Here is a 27,612-nt window from a genome sequence, read left to right as displayed (position 1 = left end):
CAAGTTGACCACAAGCCAGCAATGTGCCCTTGCTGCAAAGAAGGCCAATGGTATCCCGGGCTGCATTAGGAGGAATGTTGCCAGCAGGTTGAGGGAGGTGAACTTTCCCATATACTCAGCTCTGGTGAGGCCAAGCTAGGAGTCCTGTGTCCAGTTCTGGGCTCCCCAGTACAAGAGAGGCATGGACATACTCTCATAGGAGGAGAGGCTGAGAGAGCTGGGACTGTTCAGCCTGGAGAAGAGAAGGCTTGCAGGGATCTCCTCAATGTGCACAAATACTCGAAGGGAGGATGCAAAGAGGACAGAGACAGGCTCTTTTCAGTGGTGTTCAGTGACAGGCCCAGAGGCAATGGGTGCAAACTGAAACACAGGAGGTTCCCCCTGAACACAAGGAAACACTTTTTACCATGAGGGTGACCAAGCACTGGAGCAGGTTACCCAGAGGGGTTGTAGAGTCTCCCTCCTTGGAGAAATTCAAAAGCGTTCTGGACATGGTCGTGGGCAACCTCCTCGAGGTGACCCTGCTTGAGCAGGGGGGTTGCAGAAGGTGTCCTCCAGAGGCCTCTTCCAAGCTTAGCCATTTTCTGATTCTGACCAGACAGTTGAATCACTCACTCAGCAGTACTGACTAAACATCCATGGACTACAACAGGAGTTCAGACAACTGGCTCACAGGTCATCACTTAATTGGTGATCTACCTCGCTCACATTCCTGTTTCTCCTTCACTACTTCTTCAGGTATCCTATTATCCCCATATTCTGAGCAAATGGCATGAAGACCCTAGCTTTGCTCCACACATCTTCCCACATATCATCTTCAAGGAAAATCAGTCTGAATACAGCATGGACATTGCCTTCTTTATGTGTTTAATATCTTATCTTAAGTTTGAAAATGTCCTATGTCTTTTCCACGGACTTCCATTTAGTTCTGACCCTTTCTCTAAATACCTGAAAATGCCTTAAAAGTATCTTGGGTTGTCTTCTGTCATAACCTTATACTTTACTTCCTGTGGATGAAGAGTGCTTTAGAAAGGCAAATTAGTTAGTTATTTTCACTTCCCTTACCTCTGTTATTACTACTTTTTGTGTATGGGTTCCACTCATGCCTAATAAACAGGAAAAAATCCTTTATGTCACAAGGTGCCATGTTTTACTATGCACCTCCTATTTCTACTTGCTCAAAAAGTTTCTGTCTTCATTTAAACAGTTGCTGAAACCTGAAATGTGAAAACAAGCATATTCATTCTCTGCTCATGCTGCAGAGGTAGGGCATAGTAAAGAGACAAACTGGAATAGTTTCTTTTTGTGGAGTGACCATAGAAATTTTTATTAAGTCCCAGTCATAACTGGGCAAACCTGCTCTGTCTCTCTTTGGAAAGGCAAACATCTTCAAGGAACTCATCCATTTCCCTTCATAATCTCATAATTATACTTGACATTTAATTCTTTTCCTCTTCTCACACCATTTCACCTGAAAATCTTCTGTCAGGTCCACTTAAATTTCCTGGCACTACCCATAACTGTCCTTGTCCCTGTTCAGCCTCTTACACAAGCCTTCGGACTGTCTAGCTTTAATTTCTGCAGTTCTACAGATTTTTGGTATTGCCAGGTCCCACTGCTTTGAATCCAACTGATGTAGAAGGCTGCTACATATCTTTTCACAGGTTCAAATCAACCTGGTCACATAACCTTTATCTTTACATATCTCCATTAGCTCTCACAATGTCTGGATTCAGTTAAAAAAACAATCTACTTGCTTTGAAAAGTCTGCATAGACTTGCTCCAACATTTGAGTCTGTGCTGCCTTTATCTCTTCCTCTTCTTTCTAGGAATGTAACAACTGTCTGAATGAATAAGTTCAGTAGCGTGTCTCTGGCAACAGACATTACTACATGCTTCATTGGAAGGTGTAGAAAAAAAATGGACAGGTAGTTACAGCTGTGCACAGAGAAAGTTTTTTCACAATCCTTTAAATGAAAACCTGACTTCTGTCCTGAGACATGAGAAGAGATATTTGTTAACCCTGATAAGTACACTTGAAGATGTTAAAATAATCATTAAAATTTTAGTCAGATTATTATTTTTTTTAATAATATGGTTGGATTTTAAGTGCTTTGCTTTCTTTGTGTCAGGTTCCCCTCTGTGAAGAAGCATAACTCCGCTACAACTACATAATAGCCTTTCCTCATGCAGTTCATGCTATCTGGAACAGCCTCCCAACATCTTTCTATACATCCTGACACTTCTTTAGGTATTCCCCCTCAGCACTTCAAACCTGAGCTGAAAGCAATTCCCTTCCCTCTTTTCTCATTTCTGGACAGTTTTTCCTTCTAGTAATTTGCATATCATATTTGCGTGTCATACTATTACTATCCAAACAGGTTTTTTTAATACTATCCAAACAGGTTTCAGATGCTTTTTGCTATAGAAGGTTAAGTCTTACTATATTAAAGGAAGTTTTTCAGCGCCAGCTCTTCTTATTCTGTCTTCAAACACATAGTCACTGAAGAGTAAGAACATCATAATCAGGCTACCACAGAAAAATGTGATTGTATAACCAAAGGATCCTATCATACTTTGAAGCAGGGCTAGCAGACTGTTAGGGGTAAGCAAACTCTTAGATGAACAGTGTTTTGGAGACAAAGATGAAGAGCGAATAGGTAGCAGGGGAAAAAGAAAAGTAGGACTGTTCCAGCACAGAATATTGCCTAAGATACCTCTAACAAAGGGGCAGAGGGTGGGGAGGAGGGTTTTTTTGGATCAGCAACTAGAAGAAGCAAGAGAACCGTGACTGACGTATGAGTAAGCAGAATATTCAGAAACTGCCAGGGCTGGAGGGTCTTTCTTTGGTCACCTTTAATTCAATGGAGAGAAAATTTTTGCTATGGCCCTTTATTCTGAAAGCTTATCTTTCTCCAGTTTGCTTTTTTTATACCCTTCATGCCTTCCTGTCCCTTCCTTGTCTCTTTCAGAACATAAGATCCTGAAATGTCCATCTCTGCTTGTCTAATAATAATAGTAATAATAATAATTGTTATAATAACACAGCAACAACAACAATAAGCCATGTTAAAGTGAAAAGCTGCTGAAGAGATCAAAGGGAGGGAGTATGGATGAGACAGGTCATGTGATGGAAGAAGCAGGGCCTTGTTAGTATGAGCTGTCACTATGAATCGAGGGCAGCTCATCTCAAGCTCACTCCTAACAATCTTGAGGAAGAGCAAGGGAAAAAAAAAACAAACACAAAAAGAAGCCATTCAGTACACACTGCTGTTTAAGAAAGTTGGCCTCCCCTGAAACTGCTTCAGTGCACACGAGAGGGCCCTTAGAGAGAGACACCCAACATACCCAGAGACACCAAGAGACACCTGGAGGAATAGGAGTGGCCAGAAAAGTCTAACAGAAGCAAAAGAAGAGGGTAGATTTGGTGATTCCAGGCAGGAGAAGGAAGCAGCTACTCAATTAAATCACCTCAGATATAGATGAAGAAGGCTGAGATGAGAAGGACGAAGAAAGATAATTCTTTAGGATGTTAATAGAACACTCGCCTGTCTCCAGCAGAAGCCAAAGGAACTGCCTGGAATTACCATACAAATTACCCAGCCATATCTTCTACTGTAAACAAAAACTGATCACCCACTTGCAGCCAGCCTCTTAAGGGGACCGGGTATCCTATACATTCTCTGCTACTCAATGCCCGTCAGGTAACGTTTCAAAGGGAAGAAACAGACATTGTCAAACCCTGGTATCTCATAACAGTAGGAAATTACTTGGGGTGTATATATATTCCCTTCCTTTCCATAGCATAGAAGCAGAAATGAAAAGATGTGATGTAACCAATGTCATGATGCCACATCTGGTTTTGCAGCATTTCTCTTGAGCTTTACCGAAGCCTGGTTTTGCAGGGGTTTCCACAACTACACTGTGGAATCTCATTAGGGATTTGTTTAACATTTACACATCTCTGAATGTTTACAGACATTTTCTGTCACTCAGTTCAAATTGTTCCCCCTCTTCTCCTCATCACATTATTCTTCATTATATCCTCTTAAACAAGCTGTGTACAATTCCTCTCCATAACAGCTTATACATGCTTGTAAAGAACAACATATGCCCAGTCTCTTATTGTTGACATTTAGCAGAACTGTATGCCTGTATGCACGTGGCTCTCTCCAGCTCCAGTCCTTGTATATGATATTTACAGAAAATCAGAATTTGGTTGATGCTGTTCTCCATTTTCCTCCATATATATAAGCCTTCTGTATGCTATCCATCAGTCTGACCTGGCCTTCAACTCTTTAATCTCTCCCCTTCCTTCGACTGCCCACACAAGCCATTAGTATTTTAGTTTAGTCATCCCTGCAGTTTAGTTCCTAGTTTACAAGGATCACACCACCTCTGAATCAACTGTACAACACATTTTAGTATTTCTACCACATAAAAGGCAAAAAAAAAAATCTTTTTTTCCTATTGACAGAAGAATAATATTCCAAGACCACTTATCAGAACAGCAAGGTTGAAAAGGCAAGAACAAGGTAGAAGAAAATACATGGCATGTGGAAGAACCCAGAGCAATTTCAGTAAAATAGGAATGGTGATTCTGCTTCTGAACCCTTTGTCAAAATTCCATTTAACACCTCTCCAGAAGTTGTAAAAACTGTAGTTTTCACATCCTTTTATGACCCACAGGACTGCACAGTATTAACACACCCCATCCCAGGGTCATGTATATAGGTGATGAGTAAATATCATTGTATACATTCTTGCTTGTTATACAGCACCTATCTGTATCTTTTAACTGTATCTTCATCTTTAGACAGTGCCTATCTGTCTCTCTATTTTCCACTTCCTTACTTTGATATGCAGCAAGGCAAAGGTGGACAGATTTGATGAAACACTCGATACCACTTGTTAAAGTGCACTAGAGTATGAACAGAAATGAGGAGAATGGAAGGTGGTGTATAGGAGCAAGAAAGGATGGAAAAACAGAGTATCTCAAAACATAGAAAGACAAAAAAGAAAAGTGAACAGGTGAAAAATGCTAGAAAGACTGATTGAAGTATAAGAAGATGAAATGGAGAAGAGTAGGAGACAGAGAAGGTGAAGAGGAAATGACGAAACACTCTCGAAGAGATGCTGTGGCAAGCTGATGCTCACAAAATCCCTGTCAAACCCTGATTCTGTCCCATCTTGCACAATGAAGCAACATGCTTTGTCTGACCCAGAGAAGATCTCCCATTGCCATCTTCTCCAGGGCAGCTTCTGCCCCAACCACACCAGCTGCTAAACTCAGTTTTTCTGCCATGAGGGAAGAAAGGAAAGCCCATTTAGAGAAAGCAGGAATGAGAAGGGCAGAAGTGAAATCATGGAACTAGCAGGGCAAGATAAAAAAAGGCACAACACACAAGTAAGAAGACAAAGCTCCAGGATTCAAAAGATAAAAGCAAATCAAATGAGAGACAGAAGTGGAAATTTTGTCCTCACCTGACTGGCTGGTGCTAACATTGATGGTGGCATAGTGGGGTGCTTCTGAACTCAATTCAGTCACCAAGTTGACAGCCTGGATCTCAAAGGTGTAATGCACACGGGCCAAGAGGTTGGAGACTTGCACGCGACTTTCTGTCAGGCCCACTTGGCGTGGTTCAAATTGTACGCTGTCCCTACAGCGCACACATGGCCCTGAGGACCCTGCTGGGCATACTTTGCAGATGACATTGAAGAAAACATCCTTGCGGCCACCCAGGTCCTTGGGGAGGCGCCAGGTCAGGAGCACATTGGAGCCAACAATTTCATAGCTAAGGTCACGGGGAGCAGAGGGGATGCCTAGAAGACAGAATGAAAGATCAAAATCCCATGAAAGAATGGGAGAGGGGTGGGGGAGGGGAGAAGACAAAGCAGGGGGAAAAGAACAGAAGAACAAGTTGCTTTTTCTTCTCATTCTTACTCTTCTCTAGTTGTTTCTCTGAACAAGGCTAAGAAAAACATATTCTTTGCTACAACAAACATACACTTACATACATGAAGGAGCGACTGTACTATCACATTTTAGAGTAAGAAAATTAACAAGGGTCTTTGTTTCAAGGGTGTGACTTTTACTTTTCCCTAAAAGAACAGCAGTGTCTAGGGAAATGCCAAGCTTTTGAAATTTTAAATTTTGCACAAGCTTAGTAAAGATTTGTCTCTAGTGAGACCTCTAATTCTTTCCTTTGGCACCTAATATCTCTGAACTCTCTCAGACTTCAGTTAGCCTGTTCCATCTATTGCAGGAACTGAACACCACTTTCCCTATGATTATTCCTGCTGTCAGCCAGATTCCTGAATGGCATCAGGAGTAAGCTCTGACAGCTGAAAAACTGTCCATTCTGTGCATCCAACACTTTCCCTGCTGGCACAGAGACAGTGAAGAGAAGGAGGAAAATGCAGAGGGTGAGAAGATGGCATGGGGATCAGAATGGGACAAGACACTGGAGCTAGAATGTGAAAAGCTCAGACGTAAAAATAAGCAGCAGTGTTGCACTGTTAAACCTGGGCATAGACATAAGCAAGACTGGAAGGGCAGGGACAGAGAGGCTGAGCTCAGTAACAGGGAGGGGCAAGGGAAACATGATTTACAGAACATTTCCCTCCACAGGCTGTAATGAAATCCAAGAATCCTCATTCTCACCATTTCTCTATAGACAACAAATATCGATGAAAACTATGGGTAAAGCCTCTTCTTTGTCTAACACTGATCAATACAAAGGGTGACACCCTCTATTAGCACAGGTGGATGAGGTCTTTGTGGGGGATCTCTCCGGCTGCAATCTAGTTCATTGCTGGAGCATTTGAGCATTTCCAATATCTGTATTTCCCTGGGGACTCACATTTCCAGTGTTGTTAAAAAAATAAATTATGCCAGAAAATTGCACATAGAAGACTGTTTAAAAAATGTATTGCTGACAAGATGAAGCATTTATACGTCAGGAAATGTCAGAATTAAATTTTCTTTTGTGATCTTAACTGGGCCACTCAGCATTTGCATTGTGGTATAGTATTTAATTGTATGATCCCATATTAGTTTTCCCTGAGGATTCTTATCACAGTCATTGCAAAGGATAGACAACTGCTCAGGAAAAATGATCCCTGTGAAGTAGAGATTGCTTGATGCTGCTGAAGATGGATTCTGTGCAGTATAGGAAGCAAGGGATTACAGAAAAAAACCACAATCACATTTCCTAATTTCTGAGTGTTTAACTTCAGAACCATAATGTGTTTGCAAGATGCTTTAGAAAGTTAATTTTTTTCCCTGTCACTTCCACAAAGTTTAAGGGTGATGTTTGACTTATTATTTAAACTATATTTTTGAGTGCTAACCACTAACCCTATTTCATTTTCCACATCTAATTATTCTTTCTTGACCTATTAACATTCATAATCAATGACTGTGAAAAGTCGTAACTGATGAGAACCACAGAGAAGCCAATGAAAAAATTAATTATCTTCCCATAAATAAAATTTGCAGAATTTGAACTCTGTGCAGTTAATACGGTCTTCACACTTTCAATAATAAAGGGAAGATAATATTGGTTAACTCCTTCAAAGAACAATGTTTAGCCCATGTATGAAATGTATTTAGCATTTAATGAGAAATTAGTATATTATTCTCTCATCAAAAGTTGCATCTTATGCATACTTGCAATAGACTTATTTAAGGTTGCATGAGTCATCTAAAATTTGACATTTTTTCATTTCTGAGCATCTAGTATTGCAACACCCCAGTATTCTCAAAACACAGTTTCACCAATGTATCAACACTGTGGGAACACTCCTGCCTTCTCATCTACATTCAGTGAGTGGATATACCCTGTAGTCAACTGGAGGAGCAAAGGGAAGTTTTGGGTTATTTCAGAGGTCATGAGAAGAGGTGAATTGCAACTCCCCTGAATTCAGGCACATTCTCTCTCATTAACTGCCCTTCTTGCTTTCAAACACTCCATCCAAAAACTTACCAGTGCAGGGAGCATCAGAATTGTCTGAAGCAGATCGATAGTAGCGGTTCTGACACACACATTCACTGGAACCTGGCAGCGGAGCGTGGCTGTGGGCAGGGCATAGATGGCAGGGGTCATCTCCCACAGATACTTTAAAGAAACCAAGGGGACAGGCTAAGAAGAGGAAAATGAGAGAGGCAAAAGCAGGAAACTCATTAATTCAGATTCCAGAAACAATGCAATCTTATTTACATTTAACTCACGCTGCTGCTGTAGGGAGAAGTTATTACATAGAGTAGCTACTACTGGTTTTGTTGCTTTATGGAGCATGTATTGTTAAAGTTGCAGTTTCAAAACAGTTTACTTTATTCTATACAATAGATGCTTAAATTAATTCACTGGCAGATGAAAGAGACCCAGTCCAGAGACAGCTTTGGCCATCTGAAATAATTGTCTTCCCATTATTCACTCAAAGAGCTTTAGCATTGGAGAAGCTAAAGAGCATAGTCATGTGATCTGTCTGGAAATAGCCATAACCGTTACAGGTATTATCCACACCTCCTTCTCCCCACCCAACAGCCACAAAAATGGATTTTTTATGCTGCCTTCAACAGTTTCATTGCTTAAAGTAATATAAGTTACCACAGCTGATTTTGCATCAAAATTAGGAGCAGGCACTCAGATTGGCAGTCCTATTGTTTTCCTGTAGGCCTGGAAACTTCCCAATAATGGATAAAAGCCTCTTAATTTAGTCAAATTTAATCTGCAAATGCATAGGAACATGCCTATGCAAAAGGCTGAAACAAGGATGGAAATCCATCCTACAGGGAAAGAAAATGAAAAAATAATAACTTACTAACAATATGGCAGTATGGCACATTCTAGGTTTGGCAAAGATGCTATACTGAATTACCTAACAGAAGGTGCTTGGATCTTACATTGAAGTGCTAGGATAAAGCTTTTACAATTTTTATGTAAGTTTTACGTAAGTTTTCTAAAGCCGATTTTCTATATAAATAGATACAGCTCTTTTAGATTTTATGGACTAACAAGCTCAGGTGAAAGTTCATTTGTGGACTGACATTTGGTTAGTTAACTTCACAATAAAGAGCATTTACAGGGAATGGGAAGCTTTCAGATAGACCCCAGATGAGCGTTTGATGTCAAAAGAGACAAGGGACACACTCAAGAGAAGAACTGTCCTAGTGATTACCATAAGCAGAACAATCCAAAGGATTGTGGATAGCAAAAAGTTATATAAAAAAAGAAGAATGTGTAAGAGAAGAACATTGCATACAGGTGTTAATATGAAAATAGGGTATCTAATAAATGTTCCAAAATGGAACACCACACCAGAAGCTGCAGAATTAGCCCATCTTGTTATTACTTACTGTACTTACAGACTTCCACCTGCAATAACAATTATTTGGAAATGTTTCTAACTCACAGAAGTGCTGAGTGGCCATTGATGCATCTTTCTTAACAAATAAACAACTTCAGAAAAATGGCGTAGCTTGCTTATCTAACCTTCTTCTCCTATGTGTTCAATTCCCTTTGCTTTGGGTTTTCAAAGCCCATTGTAGAATTTTTGATGTATACTGTGGGACTGCAGGTATGCAAACCTTAACAAAGCTGAAAAGGTTACAGCTGTAGTCTGGACATAACAGCCAATAACATCTGTGGAGTCCCATCAGCTTTACGCCTATTACATTACTTCATCTTCTCTGTCAGAAGTCTTCTTCACTGCAGAGTAACTTCCACATGTACAGTGATAAGAGTGGTAAGTCCTGGAACAGGTCAAACCATAAAAGGGACTTCAATAACTCTGAATGATAGCTATTAGATAAGAGAATACTGATTCTTCCCAGCACTCAGAAAATGACAATGTTCAGTGTGTGATACATTGCCATATGGACAGGAAGAGGGAAGAAGAGATTGTAATTTTGCATATGATGGGTGATGGTAAGAAAAGAGCAACTGCCTTTGCCTTCAGGCCTTTATCCAGCTGTCATGGTTTAACCTCAGCCAGCAACTGAGTACCACACAGCCACTCGCTCACTCTCCCCCCCACCCCGGTGGGATGGGGGAGAGAATTGGAAGAGTAGAAGTGAGAAAAACTCGTGGGTTGAGATAAAAACAGTTTAATAATTGAAATAAAATAGTAATAGCAATAATAATAATAATGTAATAATAATAATAATAGTAATACACAAAGCAAGTGATGCGCAGTGCAATTGCTCACCACCCACCGACCGATGCCCAGCCAGTCCCCAAGCAGCGGCCCCCCCCGGCCAGCTTTCCCCAGTTTATGTACTGAGCATGACGTCACATGGTATGGAATGTCATGGTGTAGCAGCCAGTTTGGCTGTGCCCCCCTCCCAGCTTCTTGTGCACCTGCAGCCTTCTCAGTCAGTAGAGCATGGGAAGCTGAAAAGTCCTTGACTAGTGTAAGCACTACGTAGCAACAGCTAAACCATCGGTGTGTTATCAACATTGTTCTCATCCTAAATCCAAAACACAGCACTGTACCAGCTACTGGGAAGGACATTAACTCTATCCCTGCCGAAACCAGGACACCAGCAGAAAGTAAAATTATCCTCATATGGAAAGATCTGTTCCTATGTTCCCATGGACAAAAAAGTAAGTAAGATTTTGTCCACTTTATGAATTATATCCCTTTCATGCAGTTTAAGGCTCTGCTAACAGCCACTGATGTAGAATATAATTTTTACATTTCTTGGCAAATCCACTTGTACTGAAACTATGAGTATTATGAATGGGAAGTTGTCATCCAACTCACTGCATAGTCATTCAACCAAAATTTACCACCTTTGGGGAATCTTCCTTTATTTATTTCAAATTTTAGAATGCTGAACTGAATGTGAACATCTATTTTCTTACAAGTCGTTTTATCTCATCCATTTTTTCTTGCATCAAACCCCTTCTCTAGCTTTTGTCAAGGCTTAGAACTAATGGCACATTCATTCCATTTGGCAAGCTAGACCCTGGAGAATGGTTCTTTTTCTTCATTCAGTACTAGAGCCTGACATCAAGTGGGACAATGAATAACCTTGCTACTAGTCACAATAGTGAAAATGAACAGATAATGATAATGTCTGCAGTCTATGTGATGTTAAAAGGAAATCTGTAGAGGATACAGACTTTACCCCTGCAGTGCAAAAACATATTTACCCTACAAGGGTAGTGCTAAGAGAATTCAGGTAGATTAATCTCTAGCCCAATTGCAAATCATACGGAAAGCTAGACAAAGCTTTGAATGAAGAAGAATTTATCTGGTATTTAGTAAATAAAATTTATTTTAAAATAAACATGTTTGTGTTAAAAATAAACAAGCATTTATTTTTAGATGGTGCTTTGAAGTCTAGCGGTAACTTCTGTTGAGCCTGGGGATGCAGGGATGAGGTCTGCAGGGATGGCACACTGTTGATGAGTTAGACAAAGGTATTAAGCAAAAGTGCAATGTTGTGTATTTTACGCAACGGAATGAACATGCCAGTAGCACTACCACCTCAGTAAAGAAAGCCAGTTTATATAAGGCAGAGCAAGTCTATTGCTTAAAAGGCCATGCAAGATTTCATTAATGCTGTGGACAGTCACTCCAAGTGACTGGAAGCATTCAACAGCTGCTTATAAAAACCAAGCAACCAACCAACCAACCAATGCAGCAAGAATACAAATCTTTGTATCGGGACATGGTGTTTGCTAATAGATAACAATGTTATCTACTCATACCACAGATATAGTACAATACTATCGAGACAACACTTTGATAAAGGTACTTGTAACAAATACTGGAGATCAAATACTTACAGCTATTCTTTCATATTTGCCTCACAAAATCTAATTTCTTCATCCGTGCACCATGCCTGCCATTATATGCCTGCACCATATGCAAAGGCAGGTTACTGCTGTCTCCCCTAGCACTGCCCAGTGTGCTATGCTATTTGTGCTGTCACACTTATGTGGTTTCTTGCTATCTGTTCTCTCCCTTACTCGTTGAGGCAGCATCTATTCTTGAATGTAATCCCAGAACTGTAAAAGTCAGTGAATGAAGAATTGTTTATTTATGCTGAAGAGCAATGTCAACATGAAAACAGGTGACTTTACAGGAAATTACAGGTTTAAATAAGAATACTTCCACCAACTAAAGCAGCAGGCTTCTGAGAAAAACTTCCAATATAAGCAGCAGACAAAAAAAAAAAAAGCCTAACCACATTTAAGAAGGAACCTGACCTGTTTCTGAAGTGATTTTGTGATACAGTTGCCATTGAGAGCAAAGTAGCAGACAACGTAAACATATCTCCACCTCCCAGTGTCTCCAGGTCCAATAAATACAACTCCCTTGTCGTGTATTTAACATAAGCAGAGTGTGAAGCAGCCACATAGGCTCATTTATAAGCACTCCACTACAGCTGAGTAAACTGGACAAATAAAACTCCACTGCAGCTGTTTCACCAACAAAAGGAATTTCAGTAATATTTCTCTGTCCTCACATGCTCCCTTCCTTCTGGGAGAAGAGGTGGAATTTCTGCCATTTTGGCTATCATGTTCCTCCTCAGTGACCCAAAGAAACAGATGAAAGAAGGGTACAAACAGTGAGTTGAAGTCTCCATTAAGATGTATCCTTGTTACAAGATGACTCAAGAAAAAAAAAAAACACTGACTGTGATGGCTAATTAGTATTATATGCAAAAAACCAACCCTAAAATGTTAAGTTACCACATCACAGAGAGAAGGGAGCTAAGAAGGCTCCCTGTAAGAAAAAAATCAAGAAAGCAGTAAACAGTACAGGGCAACCTCCAGTTACACAGAGGACAGCCAAATGCCATTCTCAGTAGACCATGAATATCTCTGGCATGTGAAATGTAGTCCATATTCCGTGCCGATACCCATAATAGCCAGCTGAATCCCATCCCCAATCAACACAATCAGTGGAACCTAATCAGCAATTCGGGTCACTCTAAAGCAAAGACCCAAGGAGCAATTCAGTTGCCCATGCGTTTGAGAGGCCCCTGGTATCCATTCTCTCTGTCTTCCAGATGGCATTCCAGCAGGTGCTGGGTCTTCTACTGTTCCTATGTCATATCTGCTAGCCCTACACCAGGGTGTCTCAGATGGCCTTAGATGCTTACATGTGAAAAACTGAATGGAGCTGAGAGCTGACAGCTCTAAGTAGCCTCACGTTTGGAGGCACTGATCCTCAAGGGTGACTTCAACCACCCTAATATCTGCTGGAGGACAAACACAGCAGGGCATAAGTAATCCAGGAAGTTCCTGGAAAGCATCAGTGACTACTTCCTGACCCAAGCAATAGAGGAGGCAATGAGGGGAGGTGCCCTGCTGGACCTCATGCTCACAAACAAGGAAGGGCTCACTGGTGATGTGAAGGCTGAAGGCAGCCTTGGCTGCAGTGACCATGAGGTGGTGGAGTTTAAGATCCTGAGAGGAGTGAGCAGGGCAAAAAGCAAGCTAACGACACTGGACTTCAGGAGAGCAGATGTGACCCCTTTGGGGATCTGCTTGGAGGAGTCCCATGGGATAAGGCCCTGGAGGGAAGAGTGGCCCCAAAAAAGCTAGTTCATGTGCAAGGATTACCTCCTCCAGGTGCAAAAGCAGTCCATACCAACAAGCAGGAATTCAGGCAAAAATGCCAGGAGGCCTGCATATTTGAACAAGAGGCTCCTAGATAAACTCAAACATGAAAAAGGAAGTATACAGAAGGTAGAAGCAGGGACAGGTAACCCGGGAGGAACACAGAGGCACTGTCCAAGCTTGCAGAGACATGGTTAGGAAAGCCAAAGCTTACCTGGAATCAAATCTGGCAAGGAATGTCAAAAGGGCATGAAGAAGGATCTGGGGAAGTGCAGGCAGCTCAGTCTCACCTTGATCCCTCGGAAGATGATGGAACAGCTAATCCTGGAAAACTTTTCCAGGCACATGAAGGACAAGAAGGTAATTGTGAGAGGCCAGCATGGATTCTGAAAGGGGAACTCAGGCTTGACCAACCTTCTACGATGAAATTACTGGCTTGGTAGATGAGGGGAGAGCCATGGATATTGACTACCTTGACTTCAGTAAGGCTTCAACACTGTCTCCCATAATAATATCCCCATGGAGAACATAATATGGGCTTTAAGCACCGTCTCCCATAATATCCTCATAGACAACCTGATGAAGTATGGGCCGGATGAGCAGACAGTGAGGTTAATTGAAAACTGCCTGAACAACTGAGCCCAGCGGGTGGTGACCAGTGGAATGAAATCTAGATGGAGGCCAGCACCTAGCGGTGTACCCCAGGGGTCAATACTGCGTCCAATACTGTTCAACATCTTCGCTAATCTTCACTAATGACATGGATGATGGGGCAGTGTGTACCCTCAGCAAGTTTGCTGATACACAAAACCGGGAGGAGAGGCTGATACACCGGCGGGCTGCGCTGCCATCCAGAGGGACCTTGGGAGGCTGGAGAAATGGGCTCACAGGAACCTCATGAAGTTCAACAAGGGGAAGTGCAGAGTCCTGCACTTGGGTAGGAATAATCCCATGAACCAGTATATGCTGGGGGCTGACCACCTGGAAAGCAGCCTTGCAGGAAGCGTCCTGGGGGTCCTGGTGGACACCAAGTTGACCACAAGCCAGCAATGTGCCCTTGCTGCAAAGAAGGCCAATGGTATCCCGGGCTGCATTAGGAGGAATGTTGCCAGCAGGTTGAGGGAGGTGAACTTTCCCATATACTCAGCTCTGGTGAGGCCAAGCTAGGAGTCCTGTGTCCAGTTCTGGGCTCCCCAGTACAAGAGAGGCATGGACATACTCTCATAGGAGGAGAGGCTGAGAGAGCTGGGACTGTTCAGCCTGGAGAAGAGAAGGCTTGCAGGGATCTCCTCAATGTGCACAAATACTCGAAGGGAGGATGCAAAGAGGACAGAGACAGGCTCTTTTCAGTGGTGTTCAGTGACAGGCCCAGAGGCAATGGGTGCAAACTGAAACACAGGAGGTTCCCCCTGAACACAAGGAAACACTTTTTACCATGAGGGTGACCAAGCACTGGAGCAGGTTACCCAGAGGGGTTGTAGAGTCTCCCTCCTTGGAGAAATTCAAAAGCGTTCTGGACATGGTCGTGGGCAACCTCCTCGAGGTGACCCTGCTTGAGCAGGGGGGTTGGAGAAGGTGTCCTCCATGGTCTTAGCCATTTTCTGATTCTGACCAGACAGTTGAATCACTCTTCCAAGTTCAGCCATTCTGTGATTTCCCTTAAACATATGCAAATTAAAATGTCTGGATAGATCCCTGTGGTCTTGGCTGCCCCGCTGCCAGATCTTTCACGACATACATGATTGTGGGTGTACAGGGAACAATGAATGGAAAGTTCTTGACACTAGGCTACATCTCATTTCAGATGTTCAGAAGTGAAATGAGAATAGGATTGGCAGGTTCCCTCTGAGGGAGGAACCTGAGAAAAGAGTTTAATGTTGACAGAGAAAAGTGTAAAGAAAAGCAATAAGGAAGAGACTCATCTGCCCAGTTCAACTCACATGACAGAAAAGGCAGCTGAAGAACTATTGAGTGGAATCCATAGCAACTTAGGAGGACAGATCTCTCTGCAATGATTATTTTTGTATTGTTTAGTGAAAAAAATTAATGACTACATAAACGTATAATCTCACGCTGGTATTTCCAGGAGGGATGGCAGATACAGAGAAAGGATCATGCTTTGAAACTCTTACTCTGCCCCTGGATATTTCTACTTCCAGAAGAAAAACAGCAAAAAGAAATCATACAGCATACCGCAAGCAAAGCTGATTTGCAGTGATTAAACATGATTCACATCTCCCCCACCTTCTTAATGAAAAGATAGTTGGAAAAAAAAAAAAAAAAAAGAAAAAGACTATGACCTAAAATTCATAGTTTTATTTTACATTTGCAATTTTGGCCAATAAGGCTAGACTGACTACAGTAGACACTAACTGGCTTCCATGTAGCTAAAGAATGGCCTCCATGGACAGGGACTGCAGCTATCGCATGCCTTCTGCTTCCACCTAAACCCTGACCCCTGCCTCTGCATCCAGTCAGGGAGCTGCTTATATTCACAATCACCTTTATCCCTTTCCAAAATTGCCTAAGATATGCTAACTCACTGCACTCAGGACTTTAGCCCACAGATGGCAACAATAATTGTTCCCATGACATGGAGCTTTTCCTGGCATTGCCTCAGTCCAGTCACTCTATAAATAGTATATCAAAGGTCAAGTTGGGAGGAAAGAAAAAAAAAAAATCCCCTGGCAATCTAAGTAGGCAAAAGCCACTTCCTTTTATTCCAGCAGTTACAGTGAGCCTAGGGCTGTCTTTCCACACACAGACAGAATCCATCTCTCATTTGTTTCTGAAGGATCCCTTTTTTCACACCATGAGATTTTTCAGTTTTCATGTACCTTACACTCCCTTCTTAATGCAGATCATGCCATCATGTCCACTTGCTGTGGTCCTACAATCTCTATAGATGACTACTGTGCTCACTGGAAACAGTCACAACAAATACCCAAGCTGAAGCAAGCACCATCACTAGGACTAGCATGTTTTGCTTTAGTGAACATTACCATTTTGGGACCATCCCAGAGAAAGCCTGAACAAGAGCAGCTTCTCCTGAAACACCTCCACTGTGTGCCTGCAGAACAACTTCACACAAAACACCAACACCAGTTAAGCCACAGGCCTTGTCACTGGGGATAATACAACTTGATCATCCCCCAGGCACCAGTACTGTCCAAGAAAACACAGATTTAGCTTTCACTGATTCACGATATCCAATGCAAGGACAGAGGGCTGCAGAGCTAGCACCTCAGGGGGCAGAGCAAGCTGCCACTTCCCATCAAGTCAAGGTTATTATGAAAGGAGAAGGCAGAGTTCAGAGTGCACAAGCGCTTTTCTCTCAGCTTGTCTCAGTCATTTTTCATATCTTGCCAGTGTCAGAATGCCACAACAGTTCATCTCGGCACAGGTCATCTCAGAGACACTGACCCAATTTTCCTCAGCTCCACCCTGCAACACTCGCCCCTGTGTTGCCTGTATTTGCCTGACTGCTCACTGGAGACAAGTTCCACCCAGGAGGCCAGAGGAGCAGTTTCTAACAATAACAAATATCAAAACCAGCAGAGAAAAGTTCTGGAATCATAGAGTGGGGGTGAAGAAAATGAAAATGGGGAAGGGACAGACCAAGAACCAAAAAGTTGAGAGAAAGAGGCATTGAAAAGCTCACTTGGACAATAAGGGTAGAGAGGAAATATTCTGAGAGCAAAACAAAATACAGCAAGGGGAAAGGGACCAAGAAGGGCAGTCAGAAACTTCAACACAGCTTTATGTACCCCCAGCAGTGTTTTTAGGGAATGTGATACAGGTGACTGACTTTTTGTACCCAGATATGACTTGGAACTCAACTAGGACATAGGAAGATGTTTGGAAGAGCATAAAATTGCTCTCTTCTTGACTGAGACAAGTGATCTATTTCTTTTATGGGAGTTCTGCTCCCAGGTGTACTGTGGGGCAGCAAGAATGAATACTAGATGTGAGAGTATCGAAAATGAACAGAGTGTCAAAGCTGGCACTGGAGTCAAACTGGGAGGGATGAATAGACATAGCTGAATTTGAGGCCTAGGGAAAACTGGATGTGCAGAGCTACACAGGGCCTCAAATGAGAATGACCCTAGGCAAAGCAGAATCAGCATGGAATTTAAAAGAGAAGATAACTGGTATGGGCCATGCCACTTGCTTTAACTAGATAATGGGAGGCACTGCTAGAATAAGCCCTGAACTGAATCAACTGGAAAAAGGAATGGAGTTTGGCAGTTACAGAGGGCAGGATGATGGAAAGGATTTAATAATTGATAATATTGTAGAAATACTATTTAGAAATTACTCTTACAATGCAAGAAAGATGGCATAATTAGCATGCAGAAGACACACTAGAAAAGAAAAATCTAAGTAACTCTTAGATAAAACACTCCCTTTTTTTTCCCCAGAAATAAGCCTGTGACTAGCTTATGGTGATAGGAAGTAATTTCCCACTGGGGCAGGCTATTCCACAGTGACTGTTACTGTGTATCTTGCATCTTGTTCTGAACAAGGTGGGATCAGCCGGAGTTAGAAGCAGGGCATGGTGAAGCCATAGGGCCCTAGGTTGAGCTAGAGTTTCATAGTTTCTAGAACTGTTCAGGTGAGGAAGAGATAGTGGAAAATGAAAGAAATGTAAGGAGAGAAGAGTGCGGCTTTTGGGTTTTTTAAATGGAAAAGGAGAGCATCAAATCAACTGAGATAAAATAAATGAAGTGACTAAGAACTGTTTCCTGCTGAACTGTTGATAGGAGATCAGTTGAGTAAGGGATTTTTAGGTAAAAGAGGTGGAGCTGAAGCAATTACTAGCTAGTTATATATTGGGAGGACTGCCAGGGAATGGTTTGTGTGAAGAAAGGCAAAACAACAGATGAAAGATTTGGGCAGGGGAAGGAGAGAATATGAGTAGAGAGCAACCACTGGATATAGGAAAAGCAGCAAACTACTTGAAAAAGCACCAAAATGTATATGCACATAGCAGGATAAGGCTGGAGAAGCTGATGAAAGGAGCAATACATAAGAAAAAAAAATATAAACAGGTAATGTAGCACAAGGCACCAAACATTATTATCAACTGTGAGTTTACCTCAAAGTTAAAGCTCTTACTCAGGAGAGGCTAAGACACTGGCTTTGTTCATTTTAAAGAAGAGAAGGCTGGGGTCGGGGGGAACTTATGGCTGGCATCAGCCACCTAATGGGAGGATATAAAGAAGGTGTAGGCACAAAGTGGTAGAACATGAGACAAGGGACACAAGTTGTAATAATCTCTTATTACATCTTATTACAATCTCCTTCTATATAGGAAAAAGAAATTTCACCATGGGTGTTGTCAAACATTGGAACAGTTGCCCAGGGACATTGTGGAATCTTGATCTTTAGGAATAATGAAAACTAGACTAGAATAGGCCTTGAGTGACCTAACCCAATTTGGTCCTGATTTGAGCATGGGGTTGGAGCAGATGACTTCCACAGGTCCCTGCAATGTAAATTATGCTATGGTTTTAATGGAAGCACCCTTTAAGTGATTAAAATTTGAGAAGAGCTTATTGTATTTTTTTTTTTTTTTGCTAATAGTATATGCATAGTTTTAGCACACTACTGAACCTTATGCTTTAACATAAATCTTAGCATTTCCTTAGCCTCACACACTGAAAAAAGTTTATCCAGGCTGGTGAGGAAAGGCATCTTTTAATAACACAAAAATAATCGTTCAATATTCTTCCCAAATGAGCCCTCAAACAGCTCTGTGCACAGTTACTAGCTCCTGCAGTTATCAGTAATACAGATGTGATTCCTTCTGCAATCAGAAGGGACTACATATGGCCACAGGACATGGGTAATTTTATGGAATCTTCTTCTCCGTCTGACTTCTTCATACACCCTTGCATCCTACAGAAGAAGAGCCAATTACAGCTACTACAGAAGACAGGCAGACCTTTTCCTTCCTCAACACCCTCAGAAACATCCAGGGAAAGAAGAGAGGAGAAGAAGCCGTGTGGTGGGTTAACCTTGGCACACAGCCAAATACCCACCCAGCCACTCTCTCACTCCCCCTCCTCAGCAAGACACAGGGAGAAAATAGGATGAGAAAGCTTGTGGGCAGAGATAAAGACAGGGAGATTGTTTACCAATTACTACCACAGGCAAAACAGAATTGGCTTGGGGAAAGTTAATTTAATTTATTGCTGATTAAAATAGATTTGGGTAATGAGAAAACAAAAACAAACATTAAAACAACATCTTTCCTCCTCCCTCTCCCAAGCTCAACTTAACTCTTTTCACTCCAAACTATTCTACTCCACCCAAGCATCACAGGGTAGGATACGGGGTGTGCAGTTTCTCTGTCACTCTCCCTCTCACAATTTTCCCCTGCCCCAGTGTGGGCTCTCCAAGAGCCACAGTTCCTTCAGGAAATATCCATCTGCTCTGGCATGGAATCCTCCACAGGCTGCAGAGAATATCTGCTCCAGTGCCTGGACTACCTCCCCTCCTCCTTTTCTAACCTTGGTGTTCCCTCTGCTGTTTCTCACTCTTTTTGTTCCCTCCTCCTCTCCCTGGCTGGTATTTTCTGCCCCTTCTTAAATAAGGCTGTACAGAGGTGCCACATGCGTGGCTAATGGGCTCAGCTCTGTCCTGTGGTGGGTCTGTTGCAGAGCTGTCTGGAAAAAAACTATGTCTGGCATGGGACAGCCCCTGCCCTCCTGCCACAGAAGCCACCCCATCAGCCCCCACCACTACCAGAACCTTGCCACATAAACCCAAGACACTATGATACCCAACAAGGGGATCAGCAGGCCAAGTCCAACAAGGGGACTTCACCAAGAATGCAAAGACCTGCCCCCAATCTCATGATTGAAATAGCTCCCTCCACTCTATCCCTTTCTAAATATGGTTCCATCTATGTTTTTCTCCTACAGTCCTCTGATCCTCTCTCCCTCAGACATCAAAGCTGGATAAAGGGAGAAAAGTCAGTCTTCTGAGCTACAGAAACAGCAGCTGGAGGATAATTGCAGTTGTAGGGGTATACTGGTACAGTAATGGCACATTTTCAGTGATGTGGGACAAACATCATATTGGATACTGCTATGGGACTGAGTAGAAAAACAGATATAGAACTTGACTGGCAGAACTGACTTGGAATTAATTTCTATTTGGACTTGAAAGAAAAAAAAAGATAAACTCTGTATTATTAAATTAATAGTTCTATTTCAGTGATCTTTCAAGCTAAAAGTTCACCTTACTTCTTCATTTGGAAGTCAGCTTAGCACTTATCAAGTAGTCATATATCTTCTCTTTTTTCTCCACATTGTCATTTTTGAAATATTTTTTAAAATGTCTCAGTCATGAATTCTAAGTATTATTTTCAAAAGCATCTGGTAGCTTAAATCCCATGTGACTTTTAACTAAAAGGCGATGATAAGCAGTGGGCAGTGAATCCCAAGAGACACATTATATTGTAAAATGGTTTGTGGGTATGGAAGCCAGGAACAACTGTTTTCAGTAATGAATCTGTCGATCTGAGAGAAGATGTGGGAGAATAGCTAATTGATCCAGAATTTTGGGAACCAATAGCCTAGGATGGCCTAATCACCCAGAACTTTGCACTTCTGACCTTCTACATGGAAAAACAGGGTTGCAGGAAACCTCGCAAGGCAAGGCACCCTGTGTGCATACATCTACAGAAAGAAAAGGAGCTATGGTCCCAACCTTCCTTTTTCCTCTGTAAACTGTCATTCTCCTTTCTGACTGTTCAGCATGAGAAGAAGTCTACTTGGATAAAGTCAAAAGTGAATCCCACACACACCACATCCCACATCACCTAGAGAGCTTCCTAAAGGATGTTGTTTCACTCTTCTATTTAGCTGGAGAAACTGGCCATATAGTAAGAAACAGCAGGCAGTCTTACGAATCTAATGAAAGAAAGTATCTTAACTCATGGTAGAGGGCAGGAAAAAAAGGGCTTTCTATCTATCTGCTCAGAATGGTTCTTGTCATATTCTTTGTTCTAAATAAAGAGGTAACAGCTGGTCCAGGAAGGACTCCACAGGCTTTCATATGGTGAGGGGGAAGGCAGCGCCCACACACTCTTCTACTGAAGTATAAGAAGGAAACTTGCTTCTCCTTCCTATCCTTGGTTCATTCTTCAGTCTTATTAAGAAGAGCTCTCCGCAGGATCATCAGTAGAAATCTGCCCTTGGGCTACTGCTTTTCTTCCGTATTTCGTATAGAACACTGTAGCAACTCTGTATCACAGTGTACTTCTGTTCTTAGGAAGAAGGGAGAACATACAGAGGAGAAGTCCTCAAAAGGACTCCACGCAAAGAAACACCAAGCAAGGGGACAAACTACACTAGCTGAACGTGGCTCCATTCAGACAGACAGCAACATATTGTTAGCAGGAGAAGGGATCAGGAATGGTGATCAAGCCAGAGGAGTTTACGAGAAACACGAGGAAAAAAAATACCTTCTGACATTAAGGTTCCTTATTTGGTTGTCTTTGGCTGTTCTAAGCTGCTCATGGAATCTCAGGAAGTCAATGATGGGAACAGTGTTTTGTAGTTTGATAGACTGTCATTATTTCAGTTATTCCTTAAAATATTTACCATTTTCATCTATCTCCAGCTTCTGTGATAATGGGGTTGCAAGGGAGTATCAGCTTTCATTGAACGCTACAAAAAAGGGAAGATAGATTTTTTAAAAATCCCTATTTTTATTTGCCAAGCCTAATTTCCATATTTTTTGAGTGCTTGAGACTACTACCTGATACTAAATTATTGACTGGCAGTTTACCTGGATTGTGAACTAGTCATGCTACTGATGCAGACAACAAAGCTAGTGCCATATAGAGCTGCTCTATGTCCATCTGAGCTTTCTGTCTCAGGAGCAGCACTGTAAGAATGTAGTTGTATTTCTTTCAGGATGAGCCGGATAAAAAGGCGCACGCATTTTAATAATTCTCAAAGCTTAAACAAATAAAAAGCACTTACCAATATTAATTGCTTTATAAGTCTCCAACACAATGAACTGTATTTTAATAAAGTTATTTTGCATGACCCCAGTCACTTCATGAAACAGGAATTCAAGGTAACATTGACAACCATTAACTATCCATTACATGTGCACTTGGTGCAACCATAATATTTGTACTCTAAATGTCCCAGTTGAACTCTTATTTGAATAAATTACAATCCAACTTTAAAATTGTCTGCAGCCAAAATGGGGTTCCACATTGCATTTAATTTTTTAGAGTACTAAGTGTGGTGCAGCAACACTTTACATCGCTGAGAGATCTTGCACAGATGCATATTAAAACCAAGGAAGCACCAGAAGAACATTTTACACAAAATTATATAACCAACATGAGCAATTTGGTCTAATGGACTGTCTTAAGCTTGAGATAGGAAGAGAGTCATGACATTAGACTAGGTGTTCAGGCTTGGCCAGATTTTGGCCCAATACCATTACTGGGTGATACGCAATTTATTCTACTTCTCCTACAAACATGTCACAGAAATACCATGGGCCCAGAGCAGAGAGCACATTAGAGATAATGATAATACCATTATGACTGTTTTTTCTTACTGAGCCAGGCTCATAGATCCCTGCTGCATGTCCCCTGTCCCATGACCAGGCTGCTACCATTTCCCCTTTCGTTTTTTTATCACTAGTTCCAACAGCACTGCAAAAGGGTCCAAACCATCCTAACTAAGGATGGTAGAGTGTATCAGCTCTGGGCTCAGCTTTGTTCCATGTCGCATCTCTCCTCTAATGCTGTTGCCTCTTGGTAAAGAAGTGGAACTATGTTAGAGCTGGCTAGTTACAACTCCTGCTAATTCTGTATACGTAGCCTAACAGGCTGTCTCTGGTGGCAGCTTGAACTAAGGCCTGCGTGGAGTTCCCAACCATGTTCTTAGCACCAAGAAGTGGTCGCTCCAGCTCCAGTCTGAGGCACTAAAAGTGTCAGAAGAGGCTGCTAGTGAGAAAAGATTTAATCTCCTAGCTCTGTGAACTTTTGGCAAATGCCAAATACTACTAATACAGAGAACCAACAAAGAAGTGCCTGCCTAAGAGGTGGGGAAAAAGGGCCTCTCACCTTGGCAGGCTCGTTCATCATCAACAGGCTGGTAGCCAGCCTTGCAGGTGCAACGTCCAATGGCCACCATCCACTCCCCTTCTCCATTGCAGTGCAACCGAACACCTGAAGACCCAGTCATGCTTGTCTCTTCAGCATTTGGTACACACGTCCCTGGTGACTCCACCAGTGAGGTCCTCTCCCCTCCAGCAAAAGTTTCAGGGAAGGAGGCAAATCCTTTCACCACAGCTGGGCACTTGTAGAAGAAGACTTGGACAGCCACCAGGGACATGCAGGCTCCTGAGTCCTGGAAGGCCAGGTAGAAGCCATGCTTGGTGAGTGGCCCAAAGCTACGTACTTTAACGTTCATCTTTACCACCTTCCCAGTGCTGTCCACCTGGGAAAAGCTTTCATCAGCTGCAATAGTATCCACTTTGGTCCAGGGGCCCTCACGCCACTCTGGCAGCTCCTGAGAGGCTATGTCAGCCTCTGACTGGTGGTAGTAGAGTGTGAAAGTCTCCTTGCAAGAAGAGGCCACAGTGCGCATGCTGGCACAGTCTCTCACTGAGAAACGGAGGCGGACATGGACTCGGTGGGCTCCGCGTCGTTCTATGAAGTGAGTACGCAACCAGTTATTCTGACCTGGTTCAGCCACATTACAGACTTCAAAGGTTCGGATCAGGCGCTTCTTGTCATCCAGGACACTTACCTCATCCCACTATAATGGATATATGGGAGAGAAAAGGAAGAAGAAATAGTAAAAAAAATACGGATTCAGTGTTCAACTGCACCAAAAATACAGGACAGACCTTCTTCTTCCCCTCCCTTCTCCTTGCCATGACTATGACAAGACTTGAACCTGATGATGGCACATGCAGCACAGCACTCTAGACAGGACAAAGTATGACCCTGTAAAGAAGAGCTGTTAAAGCCTGCAAGTAAGAACTGTTGTGACAGAAAACATAATTCATGCAAACCTGTTACATGGCATTGAGAATCTTAAAATCAGAGACTCACACTTTCTTCCCTCCTATTTCCCCATCTCTTACCTCCAGAGACAAGACTCACAACACAAACAAATGAGACAGAGAAACAAGACACTGTTCTTTGGAGAAAACATTAAAGCAGAAGTCCCTTCTACCCAACTTTATCACAGCTGGAGCTGTGCTCTGCTATCTCCGATGCAAACAAGCCAACTCAGCATGGCCACTACAGGGGCAGGTCCAGGACCTATTTTGTGCCAGGAGGAAGACACAAGGGAGGGATAGGGAGGGGTGGGGCAAGTTACTGCATGGAGCTGTAAGAGAAACCCGCCGTTACCCTCTCAACTAGCTTTACAGAATAGGTACGAGGCCCTGGGTGTGACAGATGAAGCGCATAATGAGATAGAAGAGAAGGAACCTGTGCAAGCACTCTTGCCAAGGTCAAATTGACCAACTCCTCGCAACAAGACCTGCATTAAGACCAGTGCCGAGAAGAAACAACAGCAAGTTATGGTCATGAGTGACTCTCTCCTGTGTGAAACGGAAGCACCCATTTGCAGACTGGACCGTCGTTTCAGGGAAGTTTGCTGCCTCCCTGGGGCCCAGATTAGGGATGTCACCAGACGATGGAAGAGCTTAACACAGCTTTCAGACTATTATCCACTCCTGCTCTTTCATGTGGGTACTAATGATGTTGCAACAAAAAGTCTAAGGTTGATCAAAAGAGATTTCAGGACCCTGGGAAGAATGCTAAAAAAATCAGGAGCACAGGTAGTGTTTTCCTCAATCCTCCCTGTAATGGGGAGAGACTTTGCAAGAAACAGGCGATCCCAGGATATCAATACCTGGCTTCAGGGCTGGTGCCTCCACCAAAAATTTTGGTTTTATAACCATGGAAGAGTCTTCGAGGCACAAGGTATGCTGGGGCCTGACGGGATCCACCTGCCCCAATGGGGGAAACGCATCTTTGCTCATAAGCTGGCGGGACTGATTGAGAGGGATTTAATCTAGAATTGATGGGAGGAGGGGATACTAACAGGAGAGCTGAAGGTAAGCCAAGGGTTGGCATGGCATCGCCTGAGGGTGATAATGCTAGTGGGAATATTTATGCTGCTCTTGGGAGCATGGAGGGCTCAGGAGCACATCTGAAATGCTTGTACAGTAATGCACGCAGTATGAGAAACCATCAGGATGAACTGGAAGTGTTGGTCAGTTCCCAGAGCTACGATATCATTGTTATTAGTGAGACTTGGTGGAATGAGTGCCACAATTGGAGTGCTGGGATGGAGGGCTACAGGCTGCTCAGGAAGGACAGGCAGGGCAGGGGAGGTAGAGGAGTTGCACTGTACATAAGGGAGAGGTTTGATTGTACAGCCCTTACAGTTAGTGATTATGTGGTTGAGAGCCTCTGGGTGAGGATTAGGGGAATGGAAAACAAAGGAGATGTTGTAGTGGGTGTCTACTACTGATCACCCAGCCAAGATGTTAGCACTGATGAGTTATTCTATAGGCAATTAGGAGAAATCTCTGGATCAGTAGCCCTTGTCCATATGGGAGATTTCAACTTCCCAGACATGAACTGGGAATACAATACTGCTGTGACGAGCAAGTCTGGGAAACTCCTGAAGTTCGGGGAAGAAAACTTCTTGTCACAAGAACTCAGTGAGCCAAGTAGGAAAGATGCCCTCCTAGACTTGTTATTTGTGAATAGAGAAGGACTTGTGGGAGATGTGATGCTAGGTGGCTGTCTTGGCCACAGCGATCACGAAATGGTTAAGTTTAAAGTTTTTAGTGTAATGAGAAAAAAGGACAGCAGAGTTTCTACCCTGGATTTCAAAAGAGCAAACGTTAAACTATTCAGGGAGGTACTTAGCAGTGTCCCCTGGGAATCTGCTTTTGAGGGCTTAGAAGTCCATGAGTGCTGGTCAGTTTTTAAGAACCACCTTTTAGAAGCACAGGAGCAGGCAATTCCAGCGTGTTGGAAGTCAACCAAGCAGGACAGAAGACCATCTTGGCTGAACAGGGAACTCCTCGTGGAGCTCAAGAGGAAAAAGAAATTGTATGATCTCTGGAAGCAAGGTCAGGCTTCGCAGGAAGATTACAGAGCTGTGGTTCGTATATGCAGGGAAAAGACACGAAAGGCCAAAGCTCAATTAGAATTGAAACTGGGCCAGTGTTGTGTCAGAAAACAAGAAAGGCTTTTTTAAGTATGTTAATAGCAAGAGGAGGTCTAAAGAAAACATTGGACAGATACTTGTTCAAGATGGTCAGCTGACTTCACCTGGCTGAGATGAAGAAAAAGCGGAGGCATTCAAAACTTTTTTTGCCTCAGTCTTTAATAATACTGATAGGCCTTGGGCTGCCCAGTCCCCTGAGTCAGAGGACCACAAATGCAGGAACAGTGACTTTCCATTTGTGGACACTGAAATTGTAAGGGACCAGTTGTATCAGCTGAATGTTCACAAGTCCGTGGGATCTGATGGGATTTATCCCAGAGTACTGAAGGAGCTAGCGGATGTTACAGCAGGATCCCTCTCGATCATCTACCAAAGGTCTTGGGAGTCTGGGGAGGTCCCTACTCACTGGAAGCTAGCCAATGTTATTCCAATTTACAAGAAGGGCGTGAAGGAAGACCCAGGAAACTACAGACCTGTTAGTCTAACCTCAGTTCCTGGAAAAATTATGGAGAAGATCATACTGGGTACTATTGAAAAGCATTTAAAGAACAATGCAATCATTAGGCACAGTCAGCATGGGTTCACAAAGCGAAAGTCCTGTCTAGCTAATTTGATATCCTTCTATGATAAGGTCACCCACCTAGTGGATGAAGGGTAGGCAGTGGATGTAGATTTTCTGGATTTTAGTAAGGCTTTTGTACTGTCCCTCACAGCATCCTTCTGGACAAGTTGTCCAACTGTGGGATGAGCAGGTTCTCAGTGCACTGGGTGAAGAACTGGCTGAA

The 27,612-nt window shown here is 42.7% G+C and overlaps 1 protein-coding gene across 1 annotated transcript in view; it reads right to left on the bottom strand.

The window, feature by feature from the left end:
- LOC103900566 (ephrin type-B receptor 5) overlaps positions 1-27,612 on the bottom strand; it is a 59,569-nt gene that overhangs the window by 19,660 nt on the left and 12,297 nt on the right. The window contains exons 3-5 of the mRNA XM_009281272.1: positions 23,689-24,385; positions 7,989-8,144; positions 5,485-5,823 (exon numbers count right to left, since the gene is read on the bottom strand). Of these exons, the coding sequence (XP_009279547.1) occupies positions 5,485-5,823; positions 7,989-8,144; positions 23,689-24,385 (1,192 nt within the window). The remainder of the gene's footprint in view (positions 1-5,484; positions 5,824-7,988; positions 8,145-23,688; positions 24,386-27,612) is intronic.

The sequence above is a fragment of the Aptenodytes forsteri genome, unplaced genomic scaffold (genome assembly GCF_000699145.1).
Source record: "Aptenodytes forsteri isolate BGI_AS27 unplaced genomic scaffold, ASM69914v1 Scaffold405, whole genome shotgun sequence".
Taxonomy (NCBI): Eukaryota; Metazoa; Chordata; class Aves; order Sphenisciformes; family Spheniscidae; genus Aptenodytes; species Aptenodytes forsteri.
This window is presented reverse-complemented; position numbering and strand designations above follow the sequence as displayed.